Source organism: Phyllostomus discolor, chromosome 13 (genome assembly GCF_004126475.2).
Source record: "Phyllostomus discolor isolate MPI-MPIP mPhyDis1 chromosome 13, mPhyDis1.pri.v3, whole genome shotgun sequence".
NCBI lineage: Eukaryota > Metazoa > Chordata > Mammalia > Chiroptera > Phyllostomidae > Phyllostomus > Phyllostomus discolor.
The window spans coordinates 34,307,917-34,331,111 of NC_040915.2; the positions used below are offsets into that span (position 1 = coordinate 34,307,917).

A 23,195-nucleotide genomic window follows, 5' to 3' on the forward strand; every position below is an offset into this window, starting at 1 on the left:
TCTGAAACCACTAATGGCTTAATGGTTCTTTCTTTTTGTAAAGTCACTAATTTACACCTGCTTTAATAGAGCAAATTATTGGCTCAGGGGCAGAAACGCCAGCCAAGTCACCTTGGATTTAGAGCTTAAACAGAAAAGTGTTAGAGCCAGTCATTTAACTTCCCTTCCCAGCCCCACAACATCATCCCGCGGGCAAAGGATGCTTTCCCACCCTCCCCGATAGTTCCTGTCGATGGACCGGCTGTTACTTTGCTCTGTTGCCCGGAGGCAGTGCGGCCCAGTGGTTAAAGGAGTGAACTTTGGAGCCACACAATCTCGGGTTCAAATTCTGACTTGCCATTTACTAGTTGGACGACCTTGTACAGTTAGCATAGCGCCTGGCACATAACAAATGCTTAGTAATTAGCAGCTATTATTACCAGTAAAGGTAACACTAATCAAGCCTGCGTAGCTGAAGATGACTCTTTACACCATCCTGGAGCTCTTGTCTGGGTGCCATTAGAGTGAGCTTCACTGCAGTGAGTGCTGGGTTCCTAAGTCAATTCTGCACAGCTGTGTAGGAGGTCCTGAGGCTCGTTCATTCAGTAAGTCACCCTCTGTTGACACATTTGTTTGTTCCTCACTTTCAAAGTTCTGGGCCTCTTGCTAGCCGTGGGGAAACAAACTATGGCAAAGATAGCCTTGATCTCCACCTGCAAGGGGCTTGTTCCCAAGCGGCAGAGACGGGCGAGTGAATGGCGATGACAGAGAATGAAACGCGCAGACGGGAAGCCTCCGTCGCTGAGCTCGGCCGCTCAGAGGGCCTGCCCTCAGTGCCGTGTGTGGGTGCGTCATTCATCCCGGCAGCAACTTCACCTGCTGCGCCACGAGAATTTGTAAAGCACACGGCACCTAACTGTTTAGTCCGGGGCACTGGCCTCTTTTGCTTTGGATTGTCAAATTAAAAAAAAAGACAATAGCCAACACAGCAACAACCATCCGGTGTGAATGAATCACAATTATACGTGGTTGTTGTTTTTGCTTTTGTTTTTTGTCAGATTGGCAAAAAGTTTTTTTTCCAGTGTGCTGCAGAATTTTAGTAATTAATTTATACGTGCCATGTGACGAAAAAGCCTGAAAATCGCTGATCTAAGAAAATGCACTAAGTAAGTGGCCTCCCTGCCACACTATTCCTCCAGGGCCTACCGTCACTCGTGGGGCCACCAAAGGATCTTGACTTGGGTGGCGAGGTGACAGAATGGTGTGGCGTGACATCATTGTTTGGGTAGTTCTACCCAGTTCCATAAAAGATCACGGAGACTCGTAAAGCAGATCTCATTTTAAAAACCTTCCAATGAACTTGGGCTTGCTGCGAGGCACTTGTAAATGAGTCAAGCGCGTGTGTGTGTCGCCAAGAGCACATCTAGGTAGAGGTGTGACTGGGGGTGGGGACAGAGGAAAGCCGGGGCGGGGCGAATCCTGGGGCCAATCCCACAGCTGCTGGGAGGAAGGTGGGGAGAGGAGGACTGGCCGTGCCTGGGACCAGGCTGCTGAGAGCGGGGAGGGGCCCGCGGAGCCGGAGCTGCACATTTTTCTTCCCCTCGTTCGTGCCTCCTTAAACTTTTTTTTCTTTTCTCTTCTATAAAATAGAGTTTACGGCCCCTACCAAAATGAGCCAATCCACGTAAAGAACTTGGCAGAGTGTCTAACCTTAGGGAGGGCTCAGTCACACTACTAAAACTTTATTCACATCGCACGGGGTGGGGTGGTGACAATGACCGTGCAGGGGAAGGGGCGAGAAAGGGAGGAGACCCTCTCCCATTCACGAGTCTTTTCCAGCCCTGTTGCTTCGGCTTGATGTACCTGTTGGCTCACCTCATGATTTCTCTGGGGCCGGGGACGCAGCCTTACATCTGTCCCCACGGCAGTGCCTGGCACATGGCGGGTGCCCAATAATGGTACAATGGTTGTCTTTGTGAACATGCTGGTTTCTTGTTTTGATTGCTGGCACTGTATTACAGATGTCCTCATTGCCCCTGCCCCCTGCCCACCTCCATACAGCCCCTGCCCAAAGAGGACGCTGATCTCTTTCTCCTTAAGGCTTAGGAAGCACGACCAGGTAAATCAGGGAAAAAAACACAGGGCTGTTTAACAATAGCTTATATTTATGGAGTGCTGACTACGCGCTAGACACAGTGCTAGTCACTTCACACTCATGATTGTACAATCATGCTCCCCACGGCTGCCTTATGGGGCTGGTGCCATTTTTCTGATGGTAACACCGAGCCTTCGAATGATCAGGAAACTTAGCTGTAGTCATTCAGGTAATATATTAGAGGCTTAGCGGGGTGTGGAAGCTACGCAGTCTTACTGAATCGTACATATTGCCTGAAAGAGACGGGGAAGAAATCCGGAGGATGCCTGAGGATGCGGCTCCGTGGAGCTGGGAGAGGCTGAGGTATGCAAAATGAAATGGGGCCGGTGCCAGGAACACCCCCTCTCCCAGACTCCAAAGTGCCGCTTCCTGCTGCCTTTCTCAGCCCGAGGGCACTTTGGTCCAACCAGGTTCTGCTCCCCGGAGCGGCTGGCCGGCTTGAGGCTGGCCTCCCCGCTGTAGGCTGAGGCTTTGCGTACCTGCGTGGCAGAGGTGGTGCGAAGCATTGTGCACGCCATGTGGGGCCCCATTTGCACCTGATGCCCGCTCAGCTGTGCACAGGGTCTCCTTCATGAGTCACATGCAGGCTGAGCGTCGCTGTATTTATCCAAGCTCCGGGAGCCCCAGTGCCCACTGCGGCGGGACACCGCGGCCAACTCCCGTGTCCCAGGACGGCACGTCCAAGGCCGATCCAGTTTTTCTTGTGACCGGGGCCTTCAGGCCTGTCAGTAATTCGTTTGCTGGCAGAATCAGCTGGTTTCTGAAGCATCGTTCTGGGCGTGCTGAAGCCAGAACAAATGTTTCCCTCCTGAAGCCGTAACGGGGACCAAGTGCTAAAAAAGGACCTTGAAGCTACATCTGCCGCGCCCTTGACTTGAAGAGCACGTTTGCAGCCTTGCAGGTAGATGAGGCGTTATTTTTCTTTCCACTTCAGGGGAGTGTCTCAGGGCAGCGCCCCCACCCCCGCCACCAGTGTATTTCTCCCACATCATCTAAACAACTTACGTATTTTTTTCCTCGTCAGTTTTTCCTCAAAATATCCCTTTTATTTATATATGCTGAGATCGGGCAGCTTGCCAGGATGGCCACTTCTGCGCTCAGGAATCAACAACACAATAAGAACAGCTAATATTTACTTAATTAACGCTAACTGCCGGCTATAGTACTAAACACTTGAAAGGCATTATCTCATTGATTTTATTTATTTTTTTACCTTGCAATAACCCTTTGAGCATTCTATCTCCATTTCATCAACAGGAGAGGTGAGACTCGGAGAGAAAATTGGTCTGTATCCGCACAACCCGTACACAGCGGGGGCGGGGCGGGGGAACCTGTCACTACACGCCTTTGTGTTTCCTTCCTGCGGGGGAACCTGTCACTACGTGCCTTTGTGTTTCCTTCCTGCCCGCTGCGGCCATCTCCTCCCGCTCTTCTCACTCCCACCGAGGAAAAACACTCGGCTGTTCAGAATGCAACAATGTTGCCTGAGATGTAGCCACTGTGAAATGCAAGCCATGTCCCCGCAGAACTGTGTTTTCATCCTCTGCCAACCCGTAGGCCGGTGTCGAATGCGTTTCCCTTCCTGGCCTACGGAGCGGTGTTAGGGACTCACTTGTGACGTAACAGGGCAGCTTGGGTTTCCACCGAGTCAGGCGCCCCATTCTTGGCCTCATGAGACCCATGTCATCTGCCCTGAGTTCCAGAACCGTCCCTCTGGAGCTGCCTGTGACGCAGAGCAAATTGCAAGTCCTGCTGGCAAAAATGAAATTCGGCGTCCTGTGCAGTATAAGGCTGAGTGGGAAGCCTTGACTTGGTCTCACGGCTTAAAAGTCTCTTTTCCTTCCCACCTCAGTCTCATAACGTTGGCGGGGACAGCAGCGAAGCCAAGTGACTCCCCGCTCTGGCCCTTAGCCCCTTCACCCGCACAGTGCAAAGCGTGGACTGATGCTCGTTGGCCCTCCCCCGGCTCTAGGTCCAGAGCCCAGGAAGCCCGTCCCACTCAGCAGAGCTCTGACTGCCAGGGGGTTGCAGGGAACTCAGCCAGGGCAAGTCTAAGCAAAGGAAAAAAAAAGGTGGGGAGGCGGGTGTTGGAAAGGGTTAACTAGCCAGACAGAGGGGTGGGGAACCAGGGCAGCCTCCGCCACCTCTAGGGCCGGGCTTCCCAGACGCTCCCCCTGGAGCGCTGTCTCTGAGACAAAGCCCATTGTTATGATTCTCTGTTTTAAAAAAAATACAAATTTTAGAGACAGACCTGCCCGGAAGGATGTATTATGGGGAGGTGGGTGTGAGTGCAGGAGGCGGGCAGTGCAGGTGGTCCCCAAGAAGAGGACTCGGTGCCCCCTGGCCCCCCCCCACACACGCACACACGCAAAGCCCCAAGTACTTCTTACTGAGAAAGGCCATGTGCGTACAAGCAATGACATGCCCATTGTGGGCAGCCACGTCCGATGTGGGTGCGGGACACGTAGACCCATACGGGGGCTATGGTGTTGTTCACTAAAGACTTTCAGGCAGCTGCGATTAGAGGGAGGAGGGATGGATCACGGAAAAGGCTGGGGGGACGGACCTCCATTAGCTTACCTTTGGACGCAAAACTAGCAGCGCTGCCCCTTGGGGAAACCACCACGTCTTTGGATTAGGGCCCTCCCTGCCCCCCTGCCACATCTGTCCCGTCTGTCCCGCTTGGGTGGGATTCGGGCACGTTCCAGCCCCTTGAGAGTCGTCTGTGCGCTCATCCAAGCAGCGGGAATTACACAGATAGTTGCACTCTGCACCTGCAGTTACCAACAGCCGGACGACAGCCAGCACTCACGGGGCCGGGCGTGTGCCCAGCACCTCCCCGGTGGGCGGGTCTCCTCACAGTCCCCGGGCGCAGTGCTGTCACCTTCACTGTGCAGGTGAGAAGCCGAGGCTTATGGGGGTTAAGAGGCAGTAAAGCAGAGAGCAAAGTGGTGGACCAGCTGATCGATGGCCGAGTTTGCATTCTGGCTCCGTCGCTGCTGGTGTGGCGTCCTTGGACGTGTCGCTTAATCTTTGTCAACCTGTGAAATAATGACAGGGCCTGCCCTCCTCATGGTGTAGTTGTGAGGGTGATTTCACACACACACACACACACACACACACACACATACACACTTATACCTGGGCCAGAGTCATGTTCTGTAATGCTTACTATTATTAATAAGGTCTTCAGGTGGTACAGGGCAGAGTGGAGACAGGACCCAGGCTGGCTGGCTTGGAACCCCATTCTGTGCGGCTGGCATCTGTGTGCCCACAGGGCAGGGAGGCTGAGGAGGGAGTGGTGCCGGAGAGGAGGAGTGGGGAGGAGGAGCAGGGAGGAGGAGGGGAAGAGAGAGGAGGAAAGTGACTTCAGGACTCCCAGCTCCTCCAACAGCCCTTATCTCCACGCCTCGAGCTGCACACCCAGAATGTCGGCAGCCAGTGCCGGGCCCCTGGAACGGAGTGGGCCATTCCGCACTGGCTTGCCCTCCAGCTCCTTCCTGCAGGAGGGCTTTGGAGGGGGTCAGGAGAAAGAGAAGGAGAAGAGCAGGGATAAGCATGGAGCCCCACAGAAGACAGAGCGAAGAGTGCTCAGAAGAAGATACACCGAGAGGCACACTCACAGAGAAGGGAAGGGGCAGAGAGAATGGGGGGGGGGGTGGGGGGGGTCACTGTAGGGGAGGCGGCTCCTGCTGCTGCCCTGACAAGCGGCTGTCCTGCGTCGGCGGGGCAAACCAACCGGTTCCGTGGGTCAGCGCTTCATCAGAGGGGAGCACAGCCGGAGACCTGGCCCTGACGCCGTGCAGGGCTGTGACGGGGACGCTCTTTATCTGAACCGGGACGGAAGCGACCTTCCGCGTACTGTGCACAGGGTCGTAGGTCGTAGATTAGGCTGCGGGCAGTTCTGGGCTGGCCATGAGGCTGGTTCGGAGAGGCCTTGGGGGGAACTGCACTCCGAGGTTGGGCCAGGAGGGCGGTGAGACTCGGGGGTCCGGAGGCTGGTTTCACGCCGGAGGACGGTTTCCTTAAAAAGGCACGTGTGTGTGTTCGCACAGCCCTCGGGCATCCCCGTCAGCCTGTCCATCAGGACGTTAACAGTCGCCGGTCTCGGGGTAGGATTCACAGTCGTCTCGCTTTGTAAGTAACAAACGCACTTTGGTTTGTGCACGTTTTGTTTTATAACAACAACTTTGTAGTCAGAGGCACAACGGGTTTTCCATGGGCGATGAGCATGCTCCTGAGTGACGGGGGGGGGCGGGGGGCAGCGAAAGCAAGGCCCTGACACGGCACCAGCGTGTCCCTAAGCACAGGATGGGCGGAAGGGCCACCGTGTGCTTGAAGGTGTTTTTCCCTGACGTTTGCCCGATACTTCGGACATCTGTCGGCCACCATCTTGCCGCTGATCCTTTAGGAAAGGTGAAATTATTAATATCCTCCCAGCGTGGACAAGCTTTATTCCTTGGAGGTCCAGGGTTTAATAAAAGACTTCGAGGGCGGATTTATTATGCGAGTTGGTGGGAGTGTGTCTGTTCGGTGCGGTGGGTGGAAGGAGGTTTCTCCCTTGAGTGGATTGTGCATGCAGGGACTGCTGCAGGGACTGCCGGAGGGACTCCCTCCCCCTCAGCCCCCACGGCCCGCCCCTTTCCCTTTTCAATTTTAAATGACGTTTGCGGCTGGCTGGCGCCCATTTCCAGAGGTAATGGCTGTTGGCTTGAGAAATGACCCAGATGTGTCTTCTTTCAGGCTTTACGAAGGCAAGGAGCAGATGGAGTTTGAAGAATCCATGCGGCGGCTCTTTGAATCCATCAACAACCTGATGAAAAGCCAATATAAAACCACCATCCTGTTGCAGGTTGGTTTACACTCCAAAAACGGTCTGTCTTTTCCCTAGGTCACTCGGTAAATAGCAGCCTGGGGAGGTAGTGTCTGCTCTGGCCTGAACTCGCCGCCCTGTGTTCATCGGAGGCCTGAGGAGGGCACGTGGTATAAGGATCCCAAAGGCCGAGGACTCTTTGGGGCAGAAGAGGCCACATTTATGGTCTGTTTCCCACAGAGGTAGCCACACCTCTTTTAAAACAGCTCTGAAGCGGTTGCTACCTGGAGGGAAGTAGGTCAAACCTGATCCCCTTCTCAGGCTGAGCGTAGTTACGGCGGCAGTCTCAGAAAATCGTCCACTTTTTGTTCTCAGCACCCTAAGCTCAGGCCGCCCTTTGAATGAAGAGTCTGTTTCAGGATGACTTCATAGCTACACGTGTCTGGAGGGTAAGGCCCAAAGGGGCGGAGGGGATAAGAAGGTGGGGACAGAAAGAAGAAAGAAAGAAAGCCAAGATCGGCCCATGAGCCTTTATAGGCAGTAGCGAGGAGACCCAAGCCAACAAGAATGTCCTGTGTCAGCTGTATGTCCTTCTGCTGGTCATTTTACTTCCCGGAGTCTCGTTTTCCTCATCCGTAAAACCTCACTGTTTGGGTGAGGATTAAATGAACATGATCTGAAAAAGAGCAAATTACAAAATGCTATGCAAATGTGGAGAACTAACAGGATTATCCCGCTTTTGGCTTACGCCTTTGTATCCACGTTCTTGCTGTCTGGGTAGCCGTGCAGGAAGGTGTCATTTTCCCCGGGAACTGGCCCAGATCGTGCGGGGTCCTCCGCATGGGTTTCTGCCCCAGAGCCCTGGAAAGGAGTTTCAGCTCTTTCTTAGCTTGCTGTAAAGGGGCCACATTTAGCTTCGGGGATTTACATCAAGTCAGTGATGCTTTCTACCTATCTGAATGGGTGTTGACAAGTTATCAAAGAAGAGTTTAAAGTCTTATTTAAATACGGAGAAAAGCACCATTTGAAGATAGCTGAGTGCTGTTTGGGGACGTGAGGAAGGGGCAGATGAGGGGACAGGGGCCAAGGCCACGTGATGCTGGCACACCCCACTCGAGGGATCTTCTCAGGCACTGCCGTTTGCCGCTGGAGCTAGAGCTTGGGATTTGGAGCCAGAGACCCGGGTGGGAAATTGGGCACCCACAGCTGGTTCCGTAATGCTGAACACACCACCTCCGTTTCCGGGGCCTCCGTTTACCCTTCCGTAAAATCGGAAGTCTGATGTCCCATGTAGGGGATTAAGTGAAGTAATGTGAATCATGATGGATCGAGCCCGTGATGTGGTTCAGTATGAATACTTTTTAGTCATGTCTCTCTCTCCCTCCTTAACCTTATGATGAAACAGGAGCTTTGGGGGCGTTTTCCTAGAAGGGAATCTGGAAGATTTATTTGTGTTCCCAGTCCTGTCAGGTGGGGCCAAACAGTGTCAGGACATTCGAGATTCAGTGAGATAAAGAAACAGATTCACATGTCAAGGAGAGTAAACCCATATGGCTGACTCTCTGTCTTTCTCCGCATAAGAGGAAGGTAAAGTTTTACCTGGTGAACTACCACCTGATGACCAGAGTCTTGACTGGGAGCCTCCCTGGGGTGCTGCAGGAAAGGGTGCTGCCATGTATCAGCTTTGGGTTGGCCACAAAGTTCACTTAGTTGTTTCCATACGACTGCTCTCTCTAGTAGTGCTTGGTTGTCTTGAACTTCATTCAAGACAATTTTGTTAGATTGCATTGTGACCGCTGTCAGTCAGAGTGACTTTAAAACAAGAACTCATCAAAATTGGTGAATTTTTGTGTGGCCATTTAAATGTTGAAGATGGAGGAAAATAAGCAACATTTTGGCATATTATGCTTTATTATTTCAAGAAAGGTAAAAATGCAACTGGAACATGCAAAAGGGATTTGCGCAGTGTATGGAGTAGGTGCTGTGACTGATCAACCGTGTCAGAAGTGGTTTGCGAAGTTTCTTGGTCTTATTGACATTTTGACCAAATAATTCTCTGCTGTGGGGCTGTCTCATGTGTTGGAAGATGTTTAGCAGCACCTCTGGCCTCTGCCCTCTAGAAGCCAGTAGCAGGAGATAGCCGACATACTCAAAATATCCAAATCAACAAAGTTATTGGTAAAAATGAAAGATGTGTCTTTTATTTTATGAAAAAAACTAAACGGACTTTTTGGCCAGCCCAATACACCTGTCAAAAAAAAGTAAGTTTTGACTGAGAGTAAAAACACCAATGATTGACATTCACGGCTCAAACCTGACACTTCCAGCTGCTTGGTGGCTTACGGTGGAAACCCTATCAGGGGTGTCAAACTCATTGTCACCGGGGGCCCCATCGGCCTCGGGGTTGCCTTCAAAGGGCCGAGTATACTTTTAGGACTGTATCAATGTAACTACTCCTTCACTAGGGGCAAGGAGCTCGGCGCTGCCGCCGGGTAGAAACAAGGTGCCGGGCCGGATTTGGCCCGTGGGCCTTGTGTTTGTCACCCGTGGGGGCCTAACGCGTGCCTGCCCAGTTCAGAGCAGAGTCGGTCTGTTCGTCTCAGCTTTGCCCGCTGTGCATTCTGGGGCCTCGGTAAGTTGCTCCTCGTTTCCAAGGCTCGCCTCCCTTTCTCGAGTGGCTGTCCGTAGTTTCCCACGTTGTTCAGCATTGGCACGGCAGCGGCTCCCCCGCAACTGCGAAGAATTGAAAGCCAGCCATCCGGGGAGGGCGGAAGGAGCGTTAAATTAAACCCCTTCCACTGACGGAGCGCCTGCCCCGCGCCCAGCGCGAGGCTGGGCTTTCCCACACGGCCTCTTCAATCTTGCTGGAGACCTGCCAGGAACCACTGCCTCCCGTTTCCACAGGAGGCTCATGGAGTTAAATAATTAATCCCAAATCATACCTATTTATAGTGGTGGAGCTGGGATTTCCACCCACCCAGGTCTCCTACCTCCAGAGTTAACGTTTTTCTCTAAGCCACAAGAAATGGGCTAAGCCAGGGGCGCCATGCATTCTCAGGAAAGGGCCGTATGCTGGGAGTCCCTCGGTGTGGCGGGCCTGTAAGCGTTGCTGATACAGCTTACGGCGGGTGGAGACCGCCAGCACCAGACGCTCGTGAACTGGATGTAGCTCAGATGCGTGCAAGGGGCCTTGGGCAACATCGTGCAGACCCGTTGGCCCCACTCTCCGCCACTCTCCACTAGGTCTGCGACTCCTAGTTGTGCCCCCATTGGGTGGCCTGAGTGAAAATGAGCAAACAGCTTGTGCTTTGTGACATGCTCCCTGGACCACTACGATTGCCACTCATGCTAATAAAGCCACTAGACTGTCTGGTGGGACGGGGGCTCTCTCTTTCCCATCTCTGATACCTGAACCGGCTGCCGCCACACAGTGGGTGTACTCAAATATCTTTCGGCTGAACAACAAACCAACGAATACCAGCTTCCACCGTTTTATGTTTTAGCATTTCGTATGTGCCATGCTTTGAGCTAAAAACTTCACACAGATGCTTAGCTCATTGGATTTTTACAACCACCTGATTAGGCGAGTACTCTCTTATCTTTACTTTACAGATGAGGGAGTGGGGACAGAGAGAGGGCTGAGGAACTTAGCCACCCACAGGAAGTGGCTGGTGGGTCTGGGATTTGAACCCAGGCTGTGCAGGTGCAGAGTCTGAGTTCCTAATCACAGCCAAAGGGTCATTCCATCAAAGATTCATGTCCTCTGGCAACATGCCAGGTGGATGAGCAGTAAGCAAGGGTGAAGATGGGCAGGTGTGTGCTCCATAGTCATGAAGGCGAGCTCGTTAAGGATGCCTCTTTCTTCCCTGTCCTTTCATTGTTATTTGGTATCACATGTTCAAATGTCCGAACTAAGGGAAGAAAGCGGTCCATTCTTGAGCAGTGGCCTGCAGGCTGTACACTGAGTCCCCAGCCAGAAGGGAGGTGAGATGTAATCTTTAATAGCAGACACTGGGGTGTCACCTCAGATCTTTAAATGGTTCTTTAATTGCTTCCCCTTCTCAACCGTATACCCCACACTCAGTGTTCCTATGTGGAATGATGCAGTTTTCTTACGATGAGGCTGTGGCTCACGTTTTTATATTAATCTTTACATCGGACCTATAAAGTAGGTAGCTGTATTCCCAGCATTCTCCTGACAAGGAAACCAGAGCACGCAGCATTAACTTCCCCAAGGACACGCAGAAGCGCATGCTCCAGCTGCACGTGAACACGGGCCGTCTGCCTCTTCAGCCATTTGAAACACTGCGCGTTTCTGCCCCCTGGCAAGCCTCAGGGGCCAGCAAAATGCTGGGGTGCAGAAAGCATGGAGACGTGCAGGTTCCAGAATATGTCTGTCCCTCCTCCCTTCTCTGTCTCTGAAAGATGGGTGCCAGGGCTGAATGTCCTGGGAGAGTGGCATGCCCCCCTCTCGTCATGCTGTGGTGAATTTCCATGACATTGTGTGTCCACGTGCCGTGGGCCCTGACCGCCTGTCACTCGGCTGAAATAAAAGGGTTGGGAATCGGTGGGACGGGACTGTTGTCTGAGCCCTTGAATGAGGAGGAGGTTGAGTGGCCCTGTACATCCTTGTCGGTGGCACTGAGACCAAGCACACTCTGTCTTCATGGGAGAGAGGCAGAGGGAGAGTCTGGAAACCCTCAGAGGACGCGTCCCCTCTGAGTTGGAGAGACTGCAGCGGTTTTGTTTTTGTTGTCGGTGTTATTGTTAAACAAGTGTTGTTTGCCAGTAGCCGGGGTTTATCGATCCTGGTGCAGTCCGTCGGGAGAGCGATCACCCTAATTGTCCCCCTGTGACTTCTCGGAGGGCCAGTGGAGTCACCACGGCTTGGTTTGTCTCCGACTCTCTTCTTGAAGGCTCCACCTGACTTCTGGCGGAGGGGTCCAGGACTGATGATTGATGTCACATCATAAACAGATTACAGTATCTTGCCATGCATAATGTGCTCCTGTGTATCATGTACACCACGTTTCTGTGCACATTATACACTGGATTATTGTACCCATCATTATACCCATGGTATGTCATCATTATACCCGTGTATAATGCTCATCCTTATTTTTCCCTCAAAAATTTGGGCAAAAAAATACACGTTATATACAGCTAAATACAGTACTGGCCTGGCAAATGTTTTCCTGGTGGCTATTCTTGCAACTCCCATGTTGGTGAGGAGGAGGACCCTTAACTTAAGAGATGTCAGAAAAACTGTGCCTTCTTTCAAAAGCTATTGTCATGCCCTGACTATATTGTGGCTCAGTGGGTTGGGCGTTGTCCTGCAAACCGAAAGGTTGTCGGTTCAATTCCTGTTTAGCGCACATGCCTGGATTGTGAGCCAGGGTCCCCAGCTGGGAACGTGCAGGAGGCAACCGATCAATGTTTCTCTTACACACGGACATTTCTGTTACTCTCTTTCTCCCTCCCTTCCCTTCTTTCTAAAAATAAATAAAATCTTTTTTAAAAAACTACCGTCATAAAGAGAGGACGACCAGCCTTGTTTCAGAGCCTGTGCCCCCGTCTCTGGTGTCTCTGAGAGCTCGGTGAACTGGCAGCCCATGGGGCAAGTGCAGCCCTCGGGTGTCGGATCCGGCTGGCGCAGCGTTGACCCAAGCGAACAAGAGGGACTCACTCGTCAGACGGAATGTGCATGCCTCACACCACAGCGCTTCCCACCGGCCTATCCTCACCTCCTTCCACTTCTGTCTGCTGCTTGCCTGGCCCTGCAGGCACCTGCTTCAGCTCTCTCTGCTTGTTCCCGGGAAAAGGTGGCCTGACCAGCCAGGTGCACTATACCTGCCTGAACTGAGGGATGTCATAGTGCATCTTGGCATATTAAAGTCCAGAGAAGCTCTGCAAGAAAAAATAAACTCACTGGCTTATCTTTGCTTAAACCCCAGATTATTTGATTGCAAATGTCTTTCCCCCACAGACTACCTGACACCATCCTATGGGACAAAGGTGTCCCAATAGGAGCATAGTTTTAGAAACATCAGCTTCTGAATCTCGTTATCTCTTGTCATCTTGGTTTGAAAGAAAAAATAAATGTCTTGATGCAAAATCCAATAACTACACAGAAGTCTGACAAATCTGACACCGTACCAATTAAAGTCCTTCTGTGCAGCGCAAGGCAGGATAAAGCTCGCAGGCAGCAGGAGTGCAGTCAGGCCGCAGGACAAGCAAGAGGACCGATTTGCAATGTGTCTCACTGCAAAAGGGGGTCAATATTCATGGTGCCTAAAGAATTTCACAAATCAATAGGACATCATCCAAAAGAAAAAAATGGGGGAACAATATAAACAAGCAGTTTAGTAAATACAGAGCAATAAATATAGAAAAGGCGCCTACCTAGAAACCTCAGAGTTGCAAATTACATGTCGGACTGACAAAACAAAGAAGACTCGTGTACTCGGGTTGGTAGTGTCATAGGGAAAGGGGTAGAAGGAAATCGATCATTGTCTCTTTCTAAGGCAGTACGACACTATCTCCTAAAATGTATGTGTACCAGTATATCCGTTTGTACATAGGTATATACATTTGGAAACTAATTGCTCTTTGAGCAACCCATCCATCCATTGTGCGGGGAACCTTACACATACACAAGCGTATATGTTCAATATTTTCTCACCACGTGGAGCCCACCAGTAGAGGGGGACTTAAAAAGATACGGTGTACCCTGAAGACATCAGCGTGTGATGGTCAGAAAGAGAGCGTGCTCTGTGGAATGACATGCAAAAATCGCAGGGTTATGTGAGCACCTGTGAAAAGCAAGTGGCAGAGCTGTAAAAATTACCCACACACATGCAGATGCACATACATGCACACACAAACACATGCACATGCATGCATGCAAACATGTGCACACACATGCGCACACACAGACACACACACATGGAGCCAAAAGGAAACAGGACTCACGGACAACAGTGTGGCGATGGTGGTGGGGAGGGGGGTGCCAGGGGGATAAATAGTGATGGAAAAAATACAATTAGAAAAAAGAAAGCAGTCTGGAAGGAAACCCGCCGCACTGTTGACAGGGGTCCTGTCTGGGGAGCAGGGAGTGGGGCGGAGACGGAGTTGCAGGGCTCCAGGGACAGTTTTCGCCCTGCGGCTTTAACTCGTGTGAACTTGTTTTTACATCAAACACTTACTGCTGGCTTTTGAAATCACAAAGAGAAGAAAAGATGAAGGCACAGGGACAGCTGCTGTTGGGGTGAGGTGGGCATGTGGCTTTGGGGGAAGAGGCTGGCTCTGCCGCCTGCCGGAACCTGACGCCTGGCTGTCCCCCTTGCTGAGTGTGGGACCCCGGGCTGGGTGTGGAATCCGGGTGTGCTAAGGTTCCTTACCTAGGAAGACAGTATTCCCCTTGTAGGGATGAAATATGGTTTTAACTTAAAATAAGAAGCCCAAATGGGGGCAGCAAGCATTTATTTGGGATTTTTAAAAAAACTGCAGTTCTTGTAACACAGATTGAGGCAGAAACCCAACTAGTGTCCCGATTACAGAGTGAAGGAAGGGGGTTTTTATGAAGAAAAGGAAGGGGGATAATTCCACGCATAGAAGAAAGGAATTTCTGTTGGAATAGCAACCTGAGTTACTCCTTCACCACACCTGGCTTGTTACGGAGTCCATCTTCTCTGAGTCCATCATCGTCCGTCCTTGGGGTCAGTCCCTGCGCTTCTCCTGTTAGCTTTGCAAACACTTATCGGTAAAATGATTAGGTTTGGCTAGTCTGACGGTTCTCTTGCCCAGTTCAAACATTCCTGTGGTTCAAGGCATGAAAGGGCGCTGCTGGGTGGTCCTTCCAGAATGGCTGTCCCAGGTCTGTTTTGGAGCGGCTCTGTTGGTGTCCTTTTCCGAGAAGCTTTAGCAAGATCACCTAAGAACCGAGTTCAGCGTGGCCTCTGCCCCACTGGACATTCTCAGAGACCAGTCACACAATGTTCATTCACTGAGAAGCTCAACAGTGTGTGGCTAGGAGATTTTCTTTTTCTTTTTTTTTAAGATTTTATTTATTTATTTTTAGAAAGGGAAGGGAGGGAGGGGGGAGAGAGGGGAGGGGGGAGAGAGAGGTGGAGGGGAGAGAGAGAGAAAGAGAGGTACCAATGTGCGGTTGCTGGGGGTCATGGCCTGCAACCCAGGCATGTGCCCTGACTGGGAATCGAACCTGCGACACTTTGGTTCACAGCCCACACTGAATCCGCTGAGCTATGCCAGCCAGCCAGGGTGAAGATTTTTTTTAAGAAAGGAATTTTTACTTTTTTAAAATTTTGGTCTGATTATAAAAGAGTGGATTTGTTAGCTACAGAATACTGAGAATATACAGAAAAATAAAAATTCAACATGCATACTTCTGCTAGATTCTTAAATGCTATTTCCCAGCTGTGTGACTTCCAACTCCTCCTAAGGAGGTGGCCGTCTCCTCTGCTGCCGAGCCAATGGCAGCTCCATGCAAAAGGGTGGGTGTGCCTCCCACCTCTGGGTGCGTCAGCTAAGGTGCACAGAGGAAACAACAATCCGTCACAACGCCCACTTTCCCTGAGCCAGCCGGGGGACCGAGGCCCACCCACCAGTGCTCACACGTTGTTTAGGGAGAGGAAAGACACACAACTCAGCCCAAGCCGTCTTCCCCACCAACAAAACCATTCGAGCACAACACCCTCCGATAATGCTAGAAGTTGCCATTTGTTGAATGCCCGGAGTATGCCCGGCTCTCTGCTGGATGTCTCATTCCATCATGGGTATTATTCCCTCGATTTCACAGCCCAGGAAAGTGAGACGTCAGAGAGGTGGTGTTTTGTCCGAAGCCACATGGCTGCTAACTAGAACCGGGCTTTGACTGCTGATCTGCCTCATTGCCAAGTCTGTGACCTTTCTGTAATATACGTTACTGTCTTCTTGAAGGCACAGGCAGTGGCACTCGCTGCCCTATGCAGAGTACTCGCTGATGATTTAATCCGCATGGAGTCTCGAATCGCTGGGACGGTGCCCAGGATGCAGGACTGTTTTCCGTGATCTGTGTCTAGGGGCAGAGCGTCCTCCCCACCGCGCAGGGACGCTGGGTGTGCGCATCGCTCACGGTCATTTCACTCCCCCCAGGTGGCGGCCTTGAAGTACATCCCATCTGTCCTCCACGACGTGGAGACGGTCTTCGATGCGAAGTTACTCAGGTGAGAGTTTACGATGCGCTTTCCTGGGCTCTGGGATCAAGCCAGAGATTCTGAGGGAGAGGCGGGTGCCCGTGGGGAATCCCAGATGGGCCCTCAGCTCAGGGACAGAGAGGACACGTGGCAGGAGCCTCCTGCGGGGCCTCCAGAGCGGGCTTGTCACGTTCTCATTTTGTTGCGTCAGCCTGTGGGTGGGAAAAACCAAGTCTAAAAGAAGTAGCCTTCTTGGGTGATACAGATGCTACAGCGTGCAGGCAGGTAGGCCGAAAAACTGACGTTTGGTGTCAGTGCCTCCCTTTCACCTGGGGTGTCAGTCTTTGCCCCCAGAGCCCTTTCGCTCGGCCCTTCTCCATCCGCTCTTTTCACGAGATGAACGCGTTACCGTAACGTGACCGTGTGTTAGGGTAGGGCAGCTGAGCCAGACAGGCCCCCTTCTTCCTCCTGCCTTCACTTCGGACAACAGAGCGTGTTGTCCGAGCAACAGAGAATGTCCCAAGACAACGGAGTATTTTCAGACTCTTCACATGAAAAGTTCAGGTAGTATAGAGCTCCCCAGGGTGTTCACATCTCGCTTAACTGCGGGATATTTGTCAAAACCGAGAAGTCCTCCTTGGTGCCAGTCTGCACACTGCACCCCACACTTCATTCGGATCTCAGCAGTTTTTTGTTCTTTTGTTCTGTTTTGTACTGATGGCCTTTTTCTATTCATATGATGATTTCGTGCACCTTCCTCCCATCTTTCTGGTCTTAAACTCAATTATATTTTATTCTTGGAGACGGTACCTCTGCAAATCAAATTCCTTCCCCAGCCCCTGCAACATTACTGTCTGAAACAACTTCTTATTTACTTATTTTTTCATTGCATATAGCACCTCGCATTGATGTATCCACTCCTGTGTGGTGTGTGGACCTCGCTGGGACATGCGTTCTGTGCCCCTGGGACCGAGTCATCTTCCACCGCATCCCCAGGGCTCTGCACGTTTCCGGTTGCATGTCACGTACATGCTCCATCAGTACTGGAAAGAAAGCATGAGCACGGGATGCGGATTTTGGGAAGCAAACAGGGGCTATCATTTTATTTCGTTGGTACCTTAATATTCTCTCTATTGGGGAAGAGCTGTCTTTTTTTTCATGTCCCAGATGGGCTATGATTGACAGCATTTTATATATATTTTTTCAAATTAAAGGCTTTTTTGATTTTAAGACTTATAAAACATTAGTAAGCATAAAAATGAGTAAACAAAGTGATACGGTACCGAAGTGAGAACCTGGTATTCAACCCCTGTTTGTTCATAACTTTGGGGAACTTAGTTAACCTTCTAAACCTCAGTTTTCCCACTTGTCAAATTAGGATAAATACCGCACCTGCCTCACAGAGTTGGGGGGTTTAAATGGCAGAGGGGGCGTAAACAGCAAGCACGTGCCAGGGGCACAGTGAGTGCTCGGGGTCATCGGTGCTGGTTTCAGATGCTCACACCCCTGTGAGTGCCGTTTGTGTTCGACACCAAGGCCAACCGCACGTGTTTACCGAAGGCCGGCTTAGCAGCTGGTGGTCTGCCGGGAACGGGGGGCCCAGGAAGCTGGCCGTCCGGGGACGGGCTGTCGGTGCCGTGCGGCGGGAGACCTCCGTCTCACCGGCTGTCCGTCTCTTGCTTTTCCTGCCCTCAGCCAACTCCTGTATGAGTTCTACACCTGCATCCCCCCCGTGAAACTCCAGAAGCAGAAAGTCCAGTCCATGAACGAGATAGTCCGGAGCAACCTCTTTAAAAAGCAAGGTGAGTGCCAAGCGTCCTGGCTGGGAGGCCGGGGCCTTGAACCCTGGGCGTTCTGCATGTGCTCCACGGGACAGAGCCCCTGTGCGGTCACCAACGCGGTTCTTCTCCAGCTGCGCCCTTATAGTCCAAATAAAGTGGCTGAGAACGTGGTCACCAGAATCTAAACTGATTTAGGTTGCATTGAGGGTCTCTCCTGAGAAACTTTAATGAGGTGGTCAATTTGGAGTCACAGATGCTGGTTTTCTACTATATGGGTTTCCCCTACATGGCTCCTGCTTGCTTCCTCACCTTGGGAGGAAGTAGGGGGCGTTTCTTTTGTTAGAAAGAACCTATAACAGAGAAGTTCTCAAAATTTCCAGAGTACAAGAGTGAACTGGAGAGCTTGTTGAAATGTGGATTTCTCTGACGCACCTCAGAGATTCTGACTGAGTAGGAATTAGTTTTTTAAAAACGAAAACTATCTCTCTTTTTTTTTAAAGATTTTATTTATTTATTTATTTATTTTTAGAGAGGGAAGGGAGGGAGAAAGAGAGAGAAACATCAATGTGCGGTTGCTGGGGGTCATGGCCTGCAACCCAGGCATGTACCCTGGCTGGGAATCGAACCTGCGATGCTTTGGTTCACAGCCCGTGCTCAATCCACTGAGCTATGCCAGCCAGGGGAAAATTATCTTTGAATTGGTAGTACGTTGGCATGGATCAGAATGGCAGAGTGTGAAGGGGCACCACATGCGAGAGGTCCCCCCAGACCTGTGCGTGGCCACTCGGGCCCCTGTCCTGGAGGCAGCCGGTAACCGCAGTTTCTTGTGTTGGCTTCCGGGGGCACACACAGTGACGTGTGGAGTTGGCCCTTTAACTGTACCTTGTTTGAACTTTGAGGGTCAATCGACTGCAGGTCACAGCGTGGGAGACACTGGTCCCACGGGCTGTTTGCGCTTCTGCAGCTGGTCAGTTGGGAAAAGTCGGTGTTTAAGTGGGCCTGTGTCATTCAAGTATCAACTGTGTGCTGCATAGCTACTCAGCTAGTAGCCTACCGCACAACTGCTCTGCACTCTCCTTTTCTCACTCCACGGTGTTACCTGGAGGGCCGGGGATGACCGTGGATTTGAGCAGGAGTTGTGGCCAAGCTTCTGCTCACCCAGACTGATCTGATAACCGCTGGTCCAGACCAGGACCCCACTGTCAAGGGCCTCCCTGGGTTCGGGGTCAGGGAACTAAATGGCTACACCCCCTCCAGATACGACCAAATGGGACGTACGTCATTACCCGCCGTCCTCCTCATCTCCGGCCGCACTCAGCATCCCTGACGTCACTCCTCTCTGTGAGGGTGCAAAGAGTGGCTCTCGAGGGTGAGCGGTGTTTTCCGTGGCCCGAGATCAACCGTTCCCCATGTTGAATTCCTCTCTGTCCACACTGGTGGCCGTGATGGAACGAGACGCTAACTGTGCAAGGAACAAAGGGCCTTAGGAAGCAGAGGATCAGCCATCACCCATCTGGAATTTATGCAGACGGTGAAGCTTGGATATTTATGTAAATTGCCTGGTAATCACAGAAATATTCAGGAACCACTTCACTGTAAATACGTTCTTCCCAATGCATGGCTCACATCGTGCATCCACAATTGCTGTCGGAATCCCTGGAGTTAGGACAGGCGAAGGGGGCAGGGAGAAGAGTGCTCTTGTGATTCTTATATTCATGCCTGTGCTTTCCCGACTGTGTGGACACATGTGTGACAACAGATGAATGCAGTACAGGTATGGTTTGTGCAAGGCGGCTGGTGCAAGGTGACTGGAAGCCAGTCCTGGTTAAGCCGTGTTGCAGTTTGTAGAGCACTAGCTTTTGTAAAGGGAGCCTTGCATGTTTTTCAACTTCTGACTTCCACGTCCGAATGAACTGCCCTCCCTCTGAAGGCTTTGAAACATTCCTGCCCCTTCCTGCCCCGGCAGGCCCTCCTTGGGTATCAGGTGGTGCCACTACAGAGATGAATCGAGTCCCGTCCAGGGACATAACAAGGATGCCTCTGGCCACACGCGGCGCTGCACAGACATCAGAGAGCAGGGTTACGTGGCTCCCCTTCGTTGTTCAGAGCTCTGTCATCGTCAGGGGCCCCGCATAGCCTCTCGGCCAGATGGAGGGCTGGCCCCGTCCTGGACGGGGCACGTGGCGTCAGTTCCAGCCTGGTGGCACTCGGAGCAGCTCCTTCACTGGCGCCACCTCTCCTGGGCTGAGCCGCGGTGGCCCCCGAGGGTTGGCATAATCACAGGGCAAGCTGGACAGCTGCTGCTCCACAGTCCTGCTGTGTCTCTGAGCTCCAGACTCAGTAAAAACCCTCTGATTTATAGTAACAGACGGAAGGCCAGCCCCGTGTTGTACACGGTTACAAAAGAAATGCAAAACTCTTACCTTGAACATGTGCAGACACCAGACGTAGGTGAACGGAGAGCCCTTTGGGGACGCATTTTAAAGAGGAGGGAGTATATAACTAGTCTCTGCATCTTTGGCTTCTGCGTGAAGGCGGTATCCTCTATGCACAGCTTAAGGCGAGGCTTCTCTCAGTATTTGTTTGCTAAGTGAACCCTCCCCTCAGAATAACCCCCAAGGGAAACTTCAGCTCGTCCCCCTCCTTAAGTGCTCAGGTTCCAAATGGATACAATCTGAATTCACGCGCACTTCCTGGGTGACTGTGGCTGCTCTTGCGTGAGCGTGCTCCGTGTACCCTCCAAAAAGGTGAGTTTCAATTCTGGGCCAAGTCTGAACTGTAATGAAGTCCCTCCTGTTCTCCCTGTGAAGTGTCCTCAGCCTCGGGGACGTGACTTGCTTCGAGCCTGTGCTGATTTGACCGCCAGGTGTGCGGATTGCCTGGAGCGCTGCCAGGGACACCAGCTCGCACGCACAGCCTTGGCATCAAGCGGAGGGCCAGAGGGCTTTTAGGCCCTTTCTGAGATGTTGGCCAACTATCCCACTGGCCTCTCTTTAGGAGGATCCTATGGAGAAGGGGACGTTTAATGGCTAAGGATACTTCATTCTTGGGCCTCTGTATGCCTGGGTTGGATTCCTGATTTAGCCCCCTGTGAGCTGTGTGAGTATGGGCCACTTACTCAACCTCTCTGATCCTCAGTAAGCTCACCTGTAAAATAGGAAAAATGATAGCAATGCCTGTCTTAGACGGTTGCTGTGTGAGCTAATGAGGCAGACAGTGCATTTAAAGTGCTTGTCACAGCTCACTGCCTCATTCTCAACAGTCACTGTTGTTGCTGGGGTTGTGGTGGTTACTTCGGCCGCCCCTTTCATCTCCCCACTTCTTCCCTGCGGTAAGGGAGTCCTTGCGTGCTGGACGGTTGCATGGAACCCTAAGCCAAGCTTCCTCGTATCCCTGGGAGCTATGTGCTTTTCCCCAGGGTCTGAGAGACAGGGGACTTGTTGAATAAAAAGACCTGGTCTGTATGTGTTTCCCATTCTGGCCTTGAATGGTTTCTCCCACTTTTATTTCCCATCCATGGAGTATTTTCCAGAAGGCCCATGCTACATTTGTCTGGAAGGAGCAGTGTAGGTCCGGGTGAGATGCTTACAGTTTCTCACTTTATTGTCTGCCTTGCTGTAGCCCCAGTGTAGTTACAGACTTTGGGATACCTTGGGGCTGTCATGCACCCTGCCTCACTTTTCCTCTCCCTGGAGGCAGTTAGCCTCAACTTTTACTTGGCCTGTGACCTTGAGTAAATCGCTTAATCCCTGTAAGTTTCAGCTTAGTGAGAATTGCCACAGCATGGGTCTCACTGGGGTGTGGCTCAGACTCAGTGTCATCCTGTGGCTTGTTCGTCTGGGGTTTCCAGCAGACAGGGTCAGGGAGTCAGGGGTCCCCAGCAGACAGGGTCCCTCGGGAGCAGCCGGCCCTGGGTCATGACGTCAGGGCCAGTGAGAGGAAAACTGGGAAATCTGTGCAGACGGATTGGCTGTCTTCTCCAACCCAAGCTCAGAAGTGCCTGGCGGCCAGGAAAGGAGAGAGGAGGAATAGATAGGCGTCTCTGAGAAGTCTGAGAGGAGTCTGCGAGGAAACCACACCTTCTGGTCCTTTGGAACAGATTTGTCCCTCTGAGAACCTAATCTCTAAGTAATGTGTCTTTTTCGTCTGATGCTAATCAGACGCGCCATCTGGTTCAGTGTAAACTGCTTTAGGATCCACATTGCTTGCTTTTCTCAACTTTCCAAACAAACAGAGAGGGAGAGGGAGAGAAAGGGAGGGAGGGGGAGAGAGATAGGGAGAGACAGAGACAGAGAGACAGAGAGACAGGGACAGGGACCTGACAGAGATTTGGAAACTCTCCCAGTATTTATTTCCAGCATCTGGGTTTCCCTTTAGAAACTTTATTGAGCTGTTCTGTAAGCATAAAGCATATTCTTTTCCCTTTATCAAGATGCAGTGTCCTTCTTTCTCCCCTTCTCATCCGTTGCCCGCAGTATCCGGAGCTGCGGGGACCTCAGTTCCTCAGCAGTGGGCTGGGCAGCTGCGGGGGAAGGGTCCAGAGCCACAGGGGGGTTCTCTCTTCTAGTCATCACAGCAGCTCGGCGTGGGGCTGGGAAGAGAGGAAAGCCTGCTGACCCCAGCAGTTATTACTTTGCGTGGAGAGCTTCTGTAACATCTCTGACCCTGCAGGGTTCCGCCTTGGAGAAATGTGAGTAGGATTGTTGCCGTTAGGACACGGACTTTTGATCTAGGCTATGCTTGTTTACACTCCTGGCTTCATCGCTTACTAGCTGTGTCCTTTTACACAAATAACCTCTTGGAGCCTTGGTTTCTTTAGCTACAATCATGGGATGATGTATGTAAAAGAACTATCAAAGTGCCTGATTAATTAGAGGCATCTCGTGTATCACAATAATAACCACAAGAATAATAATGACAACAAGATCTTAAAGGGAGAGACTTATATTTATTAAATGTCAACTCTGTAGGTGCTGCATGGACAAATACATGTGTTAAATTCTAACGACAGCTCAGCCACATAGGTATTATTACTTCCATCTGATAGATGGGGAAACTAGTGCCCAGAGGGTCAAGTAACTTTCACCCCAGTGAGACCAAAGATTATGCAATGTATTCAGGTACCAGTGCATTGGGCTGTGTGATGTTTGGGCTACAAACCAGTCCCTAATTCTCAATGCTTTAACAGTGTGAAAGTTTATTTCTCTCTTGTGTAAAGTCCGATGAAAGTCAAATAGTGTTTGTCTATCCAGAAGCTATGCCATCTGGTACCC

The 23,195-nt window shown here is 51.4% G+C and overlaps 1 protein-coding gene across 1 annotated transcript in view; it reads left to right on the forward strand.

The window, feature by feature from the left end:
- DOCK2 (dedicator of cytokinesis 2) overlaps positions 1-23,195 on the forward strand; it is a 362,016-nt gene that overhangs the window by 89,812 nt on the left and 249,009 nt on the right. The window contains exons 23-25 of the mRNA XM_036013875.1: positions 6,878-6,986; positions 16,101-16,171; positions 17,837-17,943. Coding sequence (XP_035869768.1) covers positions 6,878-6,986; positions 16,101-16,171; positions 17,837-17,943 — 287 coding nt within the window. The remainder of the gene's footprint in view (positions 1-6,877; positions 6,987-16,100; positions 16,172-17,836; positions 17,944-23,195) is intronic.